Source organism: Eimeria necatrix, genomic scaffold (genome assembly GCF_000499385.1).
Source record: "Eimeria necatrix Houghton genomic scaffold, Enh_scaff582, whole genome shotgun sequence".
NCBI lineage: Eukaryota > Apicomplexa > Conoidasida > Eucoccidiorida > Eimeriidae > Eimeria > Eimeria necatrix.
The window spans coordinates 10,695-23,513 of NW_013654443.1; the positions used below are offsets into that span (position 1 = coordinate 10,695).

At 54.9% G+C, this 12,819-nt stretch overlaps 3 protein-coding genes across 3 annotated transcripts; 2 read left to right on the forward strand and 1 right to left on the reverse strand.

Annotated features, from left to right (window-relative positions):
- Positions 1-2,971: 2,971 nt before the first annotated feature.
- Positions 2,972-6,366, forward strand: ENH_00064260 (hypothetical protein, conserved; the record flags this gene model as incomplete). The annotated part of the gene is made up of 2 exons (XM_013582188.1): positions 2,972-4,646; positions 4,919-6,366. The coding sequence occupies 2 exons, from the start codon at positions 2,972-2,974 to the stop codon at positions 6,364-6,366; spliced, it is 3,123 nt and encodes a 1,040-aa protein (XP_013437642.1).
- Positions 6,367-7,836: 1,470 nt separating this feature from the next.
- Positions 7,837-9,090, reverse strand: ENH_00064270 (hypothetical protein, conserved; the record flags this gene model as incomplete). The annotated part of the gene is made up of 2 exons (XM_013582189.1): positions 7,837-8,300; positions 8,910-9,090. The coding sequence occupies 2 exons, from the start codon at positions 9,088-9,090 to the stop codon at positions 7,837-7,839; spliced, it is 645 nt and encodes a 214-aa protein (XP_013437643.1).
- A 3,017-nt stretch (positions 9,091-12,107) lies between these two features.
- Positions 12,108-12,819, forward strand: ENH_00064280 (40S ribosomal protein S14, putative; the record flags this gene model as incomplete). The annotated part of the gene is made up of 2 exons (XM_013582190.1): positions 12,108-12,266; positions 12,325-12,819. Coding segments are annotated over 2 exons (654 nt in total), but the record flags the coding sequence as incomplete, so codon positions are not given.

The window sequence follows — 12,819 nt, forward strand, 5'->3', positions numbered from 1 at the left end:
AGATCCGCTGCCGCAGCTGCCCTGAAGCTTATGTCTATTCCGTGAGTCGAACCGCGTTTGTAAGCGGTACGCAGCGCACGCTATGTACCTCGCGGCACAAACTGTACAACGTTGCCGCTGCAGCCGCACCAACTGAAGCTGCAGCTGCTGCTGCAGTGCCCTGATATTTGTTTTTGTTGCACTTAAAGCAACGCATCGCCGCTGTAACTAGACTTCGGCGAAGAGTTTGGCGATTCTTGGTGGAAAGTGGTGGGGAGTGAGAAATATCACCATGGGCTCACGAATGTGACAAAAAGAGCTGAAAAGATAGAACAAGCAAGGGCAAAAATACGGCAAGAAACGGGCACAACAAAACTTAACGCGGAAACGAAACAGCTAGACTGATGCACAGGCAGACAAAAGTAAGTGGACAGAGAGTACGAAACAGAAGAGACACGAAGACCGAGAAGATGCCCTACTCTGTATCGCACGGAAACAGGAAACACAAACAAAAGCAAGGACATGCACAGACACAGTCCCACACAATAAGGGGCAGGAGGAGCTTAGTAAGGAAAATGCGGCAAACTCCAAAAGAGAGATACCGCAGAAAAACCGGGAGAGATAGACGCCGACGGGAGAAAATGAAGAGTACTCCCTGTGGCACGAGCCGGCAGAAAAAGAAGAGGTCGACGGACAGTAAAAGAGCGCAGGGAGCGCGCAGTCGATATAGAACCGGACAAAGATACTAAAGCGGATACATAGTGGACGCAGACATGGAATGGAAGCAGTGCAGATAAGCAAACTACTGAATAATGGCTATCACCGCTGGGGAGAGGATGGTAAACACAGAAGCATACAAGCGTCCTGTGGCCACCAGAGATAAACGAGTCGGCGAGGGGACAGAGAACACCACGGTGATATGCAAAACGCTAAAATCTTAGCGGCCGAAGCAATATATTTGGTGAAACTCTGGGAAGCGCCGCCTCTGCAGCAGTGAATTCCTGGCAATCCCGCAGCAAGAACTAGAAATACTCCACAAGCCACAGACGCTGTGATCGCTTATTTGCAAGTACATGACGTGCCCCAGTGTAAAGAAGAGGATGGCAGACCTGTGGCAATCCTGAGGGCGCCGAGCAGTCGGAGTGCAACTGTTTTTACTGCTCAGCCGCGGATCACAGCTGCTACAACAAAAGTCTTCAGTAGCAAGGGCAGTGAAGTACTAAAACAGCCCTACGGCGTTGCACAACTTTCGAAAAGCACTGTTGATGAAAGTAGTTACACTGGAAAGAGAAACTCTTAGAAGAGCTCCTCCATGCGAAAAGCACCTTCTGGAGGAGCAGCGTATATTGCTGCACGATCCTTTGCATGTGTTCATGCATTGCAGCACACACGGTGCTTCTCCTGCTGCTGAATAGTGCTGGTTGGACGGTTTTTGCTGCTGCTGTTGCGGCCGCTGATGCAAATACTGCCGCACGGGTCGAAGGTTAACCTGTGGACAGCATATTCTGCAAACGCGATGCGGCCATGGACCCAAAAGTGCCCCATTTAAAACGTAATTCGCAGTGCTTCTGTACAGAGGAGCAACGAGGCCTCAGGTTCTGTCCACTGAAAAGAGCAGTGCAGAAAGCCGTCGTCTGTGGAGTGTGCACTTAGGGAAGCGCTTGGGAAGGCCGCCGAACTTCCGCTAGCAGCGGGGCTTGATGCATATCTGAAGGAACAGTTGGTTCGTTCTGCGGCTGTTAGAAGAAGAAGCATGGAGCTGCAAACAGAACCCTTTCGCTGCAGGCCGAGGCCCCGTGTGCATGAGCACTTGGTGCTTCGGTTCTTGCATGCTAGGGGCTTTGTGAATGCGACTGTAGGTTTAAGTTAAACCCTAAAAAGCAAAGTCGCGCCCGCCATGAGAAAACACGCCAGCGAGACGTAGGGGCTGAGTCTGTCACCTATGACGGCCAGTTTACCTGCGAAGCCCCTAAAACCCTGAGCTTTTTTGTCTATAAGCTGCGGCATAGAAGGTCTGAGGAAGGTGCACGTGCAAATGGATAGCAGCAACACCACAAGCATTGCATGCAGATTCAAGAGCGCCGTCATATTTCCAAAGCACAGACAGAAGAATGGGAGAACGGACGAAAACCCCAAACAGTACACGCTGACCGGCGCTGCGTCACTACGAGCAGAAAACGATGGAGAAGACGAAAAATACGTGATGTGAAACAGAAAAAGGCATTGCCAGTGCTCGAGAAGTTGTGCAGCTGGTTGTAGAAGTGCCGTCGACGCCGCCGCTGCTGCCGCAGCTAGAACAGCAGTGGCTCAAAGCCGGATGCTGCTGTATCTCTTTCCCTTGGGACTCTTGTTCGAGAGATCAAGAATTGAGTTCCCCAAAAAGCTGTTGACAAGCTGGTGCTGCATGCAGCAGCGTCCGCAACCAGAACAGTAGCACAAGCAGCACAGCCCACGGCCTCGGTGCGGCCTGTGCGGGCCGGCATATGGATCGGAAGATCAACACTCAATGAGCCTTGTTGTAGTTACGTTTCAATGAATTTGTCAAGTTTAAATTGTATTTCTTCTAGTTCTATTTCAACCGTAAGCAATCCTTGGCCTCATACTGGCCTGGGGCCCCTCCTTCGGCTGCGCGCATTGACTGTGTTTTGTTGCCTCCTTTTTTGATTTAAATTTGCCCCACAACACGGGGTGTTTTTCAATGACGAAGCCTAGGTGATCGGAGCTCAGAGTATAGGGTCTAGGGCCCTAGGCCGCAGGGCGCGGGTGGGAGCCGCCCGCGAAAGGCCAAAAATACTACGCGGCGTTGGCCTAACTCGTCTCCCACCTGCTACAGCGGGAGTAGAAGCAACAGTAATAGCACTAGAAACATATTAGGGGGCCCCGATGGACTGCCTGGTCTTGCAGTGTTGGGTAAGCTTGCGCGCGCCAACTGAACACTAGAGGGCACACTGCCGTTAGCAGCCACTGCGGCCGCAGCAGCGACAGAAAAACGATGATGTCGGAATCCGACGCAGTGATTTCTGTAGACAGGCCCCTTATAGGTCACGCTGCAAGCAGCAGCAGGTGCAGCATCAGCACTTGCGGCAGCAACGGCCACATCGAGACTCCCCCCTCACCAACGGCAGCGGCAGCAGCAGGAGCGACAGCAGCAGCACCTACACCCACGGATGAAACCTTTGTTGTTTCTTTTTCTTATGCTGATCGGTATCCTGTTAAGCAAAGGCGCCACCCTAGTTCTCCGCACTTCGAAGAAAAGACGGCTTTGATAGAAGATGCGGCTTCTCCCACAGGCTTGGGGCAGGGAATCCAGCAGCGTCTGTGGCCTTTTCAGGGCCTCTGCCCTGAGAGGAAATTTTTGAGATGCATGCGGATGATCCCGCGGCTGAGTTGGGTCTTTCTGGCTGCTGTTCCTGTCGTGACTCTGCTGGCTTGGGGCTGCTGGCTCGTTTGGGTGAACAGCCGCATGCAAATTGTGTTTGCTGCTGAAAAAGCAGCCGCCGCAGCAGCTGCTGCAGCTGCGGAGAAGCCCATGCCCTATAGCCACATATCGTCGGACTCCATAAGAGGCCTAGCGGCTATTCCAGCGGCCCCCCGGGCACTCTCCTGCTGGGACCTGCAGCAGTACGAGCTGCCTGTGGAGCAGGAGGTGCTGCAGCAGCAAAGAGATGAGCCGTACAGTCTGCTGCACGCGGACGCAGCAGCAGTAGTGCCCTCAGCAGCAGATATCATTGCTGCTGCGCCGTGGGAAAGAGACGCTCGGGACCCTTCCTTCGCGGTTCCCGACTGGGCGGTTCGGCCCCAGCAGCAGCAGGACCAGCAGGTGCCGGCACAGCAGCAGCAGCAGCAACAGCAGCAGCAGCAGCCAGTTGTGTCTGTTTGCACCTACAGGGATCCTCGCTACGGCGTCACAGTGACTGCTCTATTGGCATCTCTTGTTGCCTCGCCTGAGAATGGCTGTACTGACACCTGCGCGCTTCCCTTTTGGAACAACTCACCGGAGTCTGCCCAGAAAGCTGAATCTGGGGCTGAGGGGGCCCCCGAGGCCCCGCGGGTGGGTTTGGGGGGCCCTTTGAGAGGCACAGCAGCAGCGGCGTCAGCTGCTGCGGCTCAGGGCCCGAAGGAAAGCCCTGCGGAAGCCCCGGAGCTGTGTCTTTTCTCCGAACCTTCTCTTTACAATGGGTGCAACACAATTGAGGGTCACTTGGCAGCGCAAGGGGTTGCTGCGCCTTCTCGGGACAAAGGCGTAAAGCTCACGGGCACGCCTGAGGTCGACGCGGCCCTGCTGCTGCACGGGGGCCTCCTGCGGCGGCGCGTGCTGCACTTCGTGAGTGGCTCGGATGCACTGACTCCGAGAGAGCTGTGGGCTCTGGACTCTGCCTTTGCAGCCATGCCTGGGGCCCTCGTCCGGTGGCACGTCATTCCCACCTGCAGGGCCCCCCAGCAGGGCCCCCCAGAAGAGGGGCCCCCGCACGGGGGAGTGCCTCCTGGAGGAGCTTCTGAGGGGGAGCCAGGGGAAAGCAGCAAAAGCCAGTACTCAGGTGGCGGCGAAACCACAAAGTGCCTCGAGAGGGCTCGCGAGACCCACTTCGCGCAGATGCAGATCTTCTGGCGCTCCGGCTACGACTTGCAGTACGTGCAGCACGACAGGCTCGACGCTTACTTCCAAGGTGAGGCAAGGATAAAAGGGTGCAGAGAGGAAATTGCAATTTCTTTTGCAGCTGTTTCTGGGGACGACAGTCACCGAACGTGAGGAAGTGCAGTCTTTGATATGTGCACAGTTATCAGCTCGGTTTGCATGCTTATGAGAGCGTCTATGAAATGCGAACGCCTGCCTTTAAAAGCATGTATTCCATGAGATCAACAAAACCCTTCCCGGTCATGGCCGGGGATTGTGTCTAAGGCAAACAGTTTGCTGCTGATGTGGACACTTGTGGCGTAGGTCTTCCCCTGGAACGGCACGCCGAAGTGCTGTCGCGGCAGCCGCTGGGTCCTGCAGCTCAGCTGCAGAGGGTGCTGCAGCACATGCTGCGGACTCTGACGGCCGACGTTCTGCGGCTTGCTGTGGTGTACAGAGAAGGGGGCACCTACATGGACACTGATGTGGTGTCTGTACAGGAACTGCGCCACCTTTCAAACTTCGTAGCCTGCGAAGGGCCTGAAGGCCTCACAAGGTTCTCTTGTGACCCTTGCCAGGCCGTCATTTCCTTCGAAGCCGGTCACGAGCGTCTACGGGAGTGGCTAGTCAACGTGGCGCTGCTGCTTGACAATGACAACAGCACAAGCACGGGCAGCGAGGGGGATTCCGGCAGCAGCGGCAGCAGCAGCAGCAGTTTGTGGAGAAGAATTAAAGGGATCCTTTTTGGGGCCGATCGAAGTATTTGGAGTTGGGATGGGCGGGCAGGAAAGTCTCTGGGGGAAATGCTAGCAGCGAACGACGAGGCAGAAAAGATGTATAAGCAGCGCAGCAGCAGCAACAGTAGCTATGATGCAGATAGGCCTTTTGCAAAGATGCTGCTGCTGCCTTGGGGAACTGTCGGCACAAAGCCGCTGCGGCTAATGCTCGATATGTGGTCCAAAGAAGGCTTACCGCACCTCGACGCCCGCAGGCTCGCGCCCAGTCTCCACACGTCGGTGACGCAGCTGCAGCAGCAGCAACAGCAGCAGCAGCAAGGGCCGCAAAAGGAGCATAATGTGTATGGGAGTCCGTGGCCAGGACTGACTCGCATCTTAGGGAAGGCCCCGCTTCCATCTTCCGAGGCGCTGAAGGAGCACCTCCGGCAGTCTTGGGATCTGCAGCAGCAGCGGCGGCAAAAAGGGGCGAAGGCTCCGGAACAGAAGCCGCAGCAGCAGGTTGGGAGCGTCGTAGGCAGGCTTTTGCAAGGCATTTCTGAGGGCGTGAGCACGGGCTGGACTTGGCTGTTGGCTCTCACAGGCTACGGACCTTATGTGAATTTTGGCCAGCATGTGGACGAGCCTGCAAACAATGCGGAGCCGCCGTCATCTCTGTCGCTCTACGGGCCCACCGTGTTCTTCCCACTGAGCTACACAGAAGTGGCTTGGGACCGGCCCGCAGTGACTGCAGAACTGCTGTGGTCGCCCGCGAGGGCCCCGGAGGGTGTAGCCTTTTGGGAGGCCCTGGTTGCTGGGGGTCATGTTTACACGTTGCACTTGTACAGCACAATGATTCACTACTCGAAAGGCGACTTTTCCAAAGCCATTCAGGATGCCTCGCATGCGGCCATCGGAGTGATACAGCGCAGCTACTGCAGCCTCCTCTGCGGGGCTTCCCGCCTGCAGGTCTTTGGGGGCCCCGAGAGCAGCCGAGAAATTCCCCACAAACTCTCGGAGCTCGCCAAGGTCTGGCTTAGGTACAACTACAACATATGATAGCAAGCGGGACTCCCGCAAGCTCAGCATGTAGCGGGTGCCCCCTATGAGACCCTTAGGCAATGGACCACTTGGAGCCTCCACTCCTTTGACGGAGCCTCAAGCTTGTCTTTGTTAGGATCCATTCAATGTTCACGAGAACTTCTAGCTCACAGGGGCCCCCACCGCATGTGCCTGCAGAGGGCTCTTTGTATAGACTCCACAGGAGAGGGCCCCGCTCATTGTGGGCACCTAAAGGGCACCACCATTTTCTAGCTACTGGAAGGTTTTGGTGAGTTCCTTCGAAGACATTCCTGTGAGGATCGCCGCAGAGGGCCCCCTTGCGTTTGTCTGCGAAAAGTCGCACTGTTTAAGCTGCACCAGGCCAGGCCTTTATTGCGCGTTTCCGTAGATCGACTTTTTGTATTTCAAATGCGCACTATCGGGGAGCGTGATGTCATGCAGCTGCTACACCTATGTGGAGCACCAGGGCATGCAGAGGACATTTTGTGGCCCCCTGGGGGCTTCGGAGCTTCTTGTGTCCTCCCAACGTGCATACCGTCGCTGCTGCTCCCGTAACATTTAAAAAGGGTTTACCATTTGAAATAGGCTGCACAGGCGCCCCTGCAGTATGCCCAGTGCGCGCCTTAGGCAAATGCATGGCTTCTGCCCTATCGGGATAAGGAAGCTGGGCATTTCCCCTTGTATGTAGGAGGTTTAGCGCTCACTAAGAAGGCCTTTCCGTTCTTGCCAGCAACAAGAAGCGGCATTGCCCATCGACTCACTGGAGGCACCCTTGGGGGGGTCCTTAGATTACTATACAGCATATATGCTTCCAGAAGAGAAGACGGGCGCCTCATAGGATCTTCTTAAGGAAAGGCACACAATTTGTGCAAAGGACGGGAACTGGTGTGTTCTTTTTATCTGAAGATAACGTCGTTTTAGCTACATTTTTGGCGGGTTGTTTCCTCTTGGCTGTGAGGCGGCCTGTCGCCTCACTTTTTTTAAACTAAAGTATTCCCAAAAATTGCCTATTTGTAGTTGAGTCGTACTCTGTACTTTTTTGAAGCAGACGGCGCTAAGACTCCTTTTCTTTCATGAAATGACGCCATAAGACTGCACCGGTCCACTTCCCGTCACCACACAAGGGGTTTTCTGCTTCGAAACTCTGTAATACGCACGAAGCTGGCTGTGTCTACAAGTTGTATTACTCCACTTTAGTGTCATTCTGTATTTCATGGTACTTTGATGGGCAAACTTCCATTCATATGCACCCGAAGATGCATTTATGCAGTCAGTTTCAGTTCAAGACAAAATCAGGTGTAGCCCCTGCGGGCGTAAAACACCCTATACACATAAGGAACACCCAAAAAAGCGGCCCCAACTCGCTGCAGCAGCTGCTGCTGCTGCTCTCCTTGCTGCAGAGGGGGTTGCACTTGGTCTTTTCTGAAAGAACCCTCGGCATCCCAGTGCACCAACTGCAGCAGTTGTTTATTTCCGTTTGCTTCTGAAGCGCCCTTGGGGCCTTCTGGCTGCATGCTGTTTGAGGGAATCTTTGACAGTGGGTATTTGCTGTCGTCTCATGTCCGCGAGCACCTCTGCTGCAGGATCTTCAGCAACCATATCTCCTTCCGCGTCGCCTCCCGCTGCTGCTGCTGCTGCTGCTGCTGCTGCTGCGCCGGCGCTGCCGTCGGCGACGTCATCTGCTGCTTCTTGCATGTCTGTATTCCCCAGGGCGTGCATGCGTCGGAGCGTTTCCCTGGCCTTCTGCACTTGAGGTCCTTCTGTCCTTCCAGGAAGACAATTGAAAATTGAAACAAGTTCAACTTTTTCTTCTTCCGTGAACTTCTTCCGCTGCCCCCAGCCCACCAAACCTGCCAGCGGCAAAGACTCTGAGCGAAAGTCCAGCGGCCGCGGCCCGGGGGTCTTTTGGGGGAAGACGGCATCTGGTGCATCTGTGGGGACACAGCGCAGGCGAGGCTTCAGCGACAATGTTTTGCTGCTGCTGCTGCTGCTGCAGCAGCAGCAGGCAGCTACAGGTGCTGCTGCTGCACTTCCTGCTACAGGTGCTGCTGCTGCACTTCCTGCTGCGCCTGCTGCACGGGTCACTGCACAGGCCCTCATGCCGCATTCAACGCAAAAGAGACATGGAACAGCAGCAGCAGCGCCAGCTGCTGCTGCTGCTCCTCAGGCAAGCTGCTGCTGCAGCGAATATCACTCGGTACAGACATCGGAGGGCACACAGAGGAGCTCATTACTAGCAGCTGGCCACCGCAGCAGCAGCAGCAGCAGTGGCAACCGGCTCGAGTGGAAGGCACAACAGCAAATGAAAAGAAGCAAAATGATACAAGATAAGACAAGAAGCCAACGCGGAACTGCAGCAGCAGCAGCAGCAGCAGCAGCAGCAGCAAAAGCAACAGAAACAGGCCAAGTACGGGGAAAGCCAGAATACGCCAATAGTGGCAACTTAGGGAAGAACCAAAAGGCAGTAATCAAAGATTGCACAAAATAAAATAAAAAGTGGCAGAGAGACGCAGAAAGATACGGAAGTGAAGATGGCTAACCGGGATGCAGAAACTTGTTCAAAGGCCTCTTGTTGAGCTGCATGGGGTCCTGCCCCTGCTGCACCATGTGCAGCCGCTGCTGCAGAGCTTGCATGCGCGCAGCTTCAACTGTTGCTGAGACATGCTGCCTCTTGACAGCCCTGAAGGCTCTCTTTGTCTTGCACCGCAAGCCCTTGGCCATTTCCCTAAATAAGGCTAAGTCCAAGCCGTCCGGTCTTTAAATGTTCCCGCTGCAGTCTCTGCTGCTGCTGCCGAAGCCGCTGCAGCCACCACTATCACGAGGAAGGCAGCTTCTGCTGCTGCCGCGGGCGCTGCTGCTGCTGCTGCGGCTGCTGCTGTGTCGGACGACGGGTCCGTCAGATGGGGGCCAGCGAGCAGCAGATGAAACAGCAGCAGATGAAGAGGCTTGGAGTCTCTTATGGCCTATCAAACGAGATATAATATTCAGTGTATTGTTATGTCGCTCCTGCGAAGAGCTGCTGCGAAACAGAGCATCAACGACGCCAGCAGCAGCTGCCTTCCACACTGCTCCGGCAACAGCAAGACCACGAGCAGCAGCACTAAAACCCTGGAGTTGCAGCAGCAAATATGCAGCAGCAACAAATAAAATGTTGCTGCCATGTAGCGGAAATGCTAGCTGTGGCTTTAACTGCATGCGCCAAGGCTGGGCCCCACACGGAAGCCTCGCTGAAAAGCCCTGAAAGGAACAGCTCTTTGTCTCCTGGAGTTTCTAAATATTGTTTTGGCGCTTTTTGACGTATGTTCATTCAATTATTTAAAATAGCTAATCACATCAGTCAGCCCATCAGTTGGTTGTTTGGTGAGAGCACCGCCCCGTTACTTGCACAGAACACTGTTGGGAGAGGCAAATGTGCTCAGGATTTAATACATCATATTCATATTTGAGTAGCTCTGAGCGCTGTGACGGGCTCAACCAGCAAGGACTTCCAGATTTTAGAGAGCTCGTTTAGCCTGTCAGCTCTCCCCCAGTGGCCACGGAGTTGGCTTGCCCATGTCAGTGAAGTTTATTTCTACGCGGACAGTTTCGCTTTTGTTATTAACGACATGCTAAAAGATTGGTATATCGAGAAGTCAGAAGCCTAAGGCTTTGCTGGCGGCTACTGGGGCTGTTCCCCAGAACAGGAATTCGAGACGGCGCTTCTTGAAAGAAGTTCCGGGCTTTACCAATGGGATTTAAAGCGTCAGCCATAGGCCTAAATAAAAAAACAAACAAAAGTAATACTTTTCAATAGAAGCGCAGTGCACGGTAACGGGGCGCCAGTTGGAAATAGGCGGGGAAAGCCAATTGCATTCTTCATGCAAAAGTTTCCACTCAGGCATAGCTAGCCATTTTCACGGGGCAAAGGGTGATCACTGACACATAAGTAAACACTTTTCCGCGTTCCGTTTGTCTCTCCTTTTTGCGAATCTGTGGATTCTCCCGAAGATATTAATGTTAATTCTTGTTCTCCTTTTCACAATTTGGGGGTGGAAGCACAGGGGTCTTGCAGTGTGAAATGAAACCTTTGTCTTCACCAAATATTACAACCCAAAAGCCTTGTTCTCCCAGCCAGCCAGCACCAGATGCGCACGTCTTAGCTGCACTTGTGAGGCATGCAGATCAGCTTTTGAAGGGAAATTTAAAGAAGGTTCGAAGCAGTTGCCAGCTACAGTCAGGGAAGCCCACTGGCAATGCATTGGAAAGAAACTCAGATCGCAGCACATCATCAAACACCTGAAACGTTTTAGCACAAAAACAGAATTCGAAATGGTCCTAGGAGCACATTTCAAGGACTATTTCGGCAATTTACACTTGTGAGTGCCGGCATGCAACGCTTGTGCCTTTGCAGCGAAACTTGTGGCCCTGAAACCGCCAGCATAATCCAGCCGCCATCTAACAGCTGGCGATCTGCGAAACGCTAAAAGAAAACGGCCCTAGTTCCTTTTGCTGTGCTTTGTGTAAGCTGAAGCACTCAGAGCTCCCAAAACTGAAGGATTTCAGGGGCGCAAAGCCTTTCTATTTCCGGTTTTAGTTTCTACTGAGTGCATTTCTTTAGACTGCTATGAGAGCTGCAGCGCACTAAGAGCCACTATTTCACATTCACCTCTAAACAGTGGTGCTTTTGCGGGAAACTACAGGTGCGGGCATTAATCAGGAAGGAAAGATGAGCCTTTTCGTGTTTCCACCACAGCGTAGCAGCTGGCAAACTTGCTCCTAAGGGAATAGTACGTTATCGCATGCAGCAGCAAGCCACACCCATTGCTGCTGCTCTCACAGCTGCTGGAGAGCACAACTGGAGCTTCGGCTACTCCTGTAAATGGATACTCTCATTACTTGATCTCCCTTGAATTCATGTTCGCTGCATTCGCTGCCACCACTGCCGCTGCCACCCTCTTCCTTAATAAACCTTCAAAGTGCTGCAACACGAGAGGAGCAGCCGCGGGCTATGCTGTGCTCTAACGGCAGAGGCTGCCTTGCTGCTCTTTCCGCCGGAGTTGCTGCTCCTGCTGCCCCTCCGCCTTTAACGCTACCACTCGCAGCAGCCCTCCCACACTCGTTGGTGCTGCCGCCATCACTGCTGCTGTACTACTCTGTCAACTGCAGAGAAAGCTGTGTACCGCAGCAAGACTGCTGCGGACGGAAACGAAGGCAGCAGCAGCAGCAGCAGCGCCCGGCATCAGCACAGGACACGCCACACTGCAGCAGCTCTCTGGTGTAGCGACGCTCTCGCTACGCTGCTACCTCGAATCCTCTGAGAGTTGCGTGACTAACAGGAATTAGCTAAATACACCGAAGAGAAGCAGTTGACTATATACTTCTAACTAGCAGCTGCACAGCTGCAGCTGTAGCAGCAAGCGGGGTTGCAGCTGCTTGCGCAGGGCCTGCGCCGCTTGGTAGTGGAAGGCTTAAGGTCGGTTTAAGTCTGTGTCCTTAAATTCGTTAGGTGGATTTAATGTGAATTTTAGTGGTCGGAATGGAGGAGCGTCGATTGTGCTGCAGCAGGAGCAGCAGCACGAGCAGTTGCGGGCTGGCGTGGGTGCAGCAGCAGCTGCTGCTGAACACACTGGCGCAGCGCGCTGCAGCGGCGGCTGGCGCTGGCGGCTTTCCCCGCGGTATTTTTTGAAATTAAATGGAAAATTAATAAAACTTGGCGGTGAAGAGGGGGAGCTGGGGCGCTTGAGGCTGGCAGGGCTTCGATGGTGGAGCGGCGGGGAGCGGCAGCAGCCGGGCGGCGCAGCGCATGTGGGGGCTGGGCTGTGGGGGGGCTGGCTGCTGCGGCGCGGGTGAAGGGCGGGCAGCAGCAGCAGCAGCAGAGGCGAGCACTCTGTGGTTTGAAAGCGTTTGCTTTGCAAGCAGTGCGAGGTTAAGAATAGCGGGCCGTGAGCGTGCGAGCGGAGCTGCGTTCTTGGCGAGGCGTTTGGAAGCACCAGTGCCGCTGCTGCTGCGATGTCGGGGAAAAAGAGCGAGTCGGGCGCTGCAGCGGAGGCTTCCGCGGGCGCCGCAGCCCCTGCAGCAACAGCAGCAGCAGCAGCAGCAGCAGCAGCAGCAGGGCCGGGCCTCGGCCCCCAGGCCCGCGAAGACGAACTCGTCTTCGGAGTCGCCCACATCTACGCCAGCTTCAACGACACCTTCATCCACGTCACTGACCTCTCCGGCCGCGAGACTCTCGTGCGCGTCACTGGCGGCATGAAGGTCAAGGCCGACCGCGACGAGTCTTCGCCGTACGCGGCGATGATGGCCGCGGGCGACGTGGCCGCTCGCTGCAAGGAGTTGGGCATAACTGCGGTGCACGTGCGCGTGCGGGCCACGGGGGGCACTAAGAGCAAGACTCCGGGGCCCGGGGCCCAGTCCGCCCTCAGGTCTGCTGCTGCTGCTGCTGCTGCTGCTGCTGCTGCTGCTGCTGGGGGG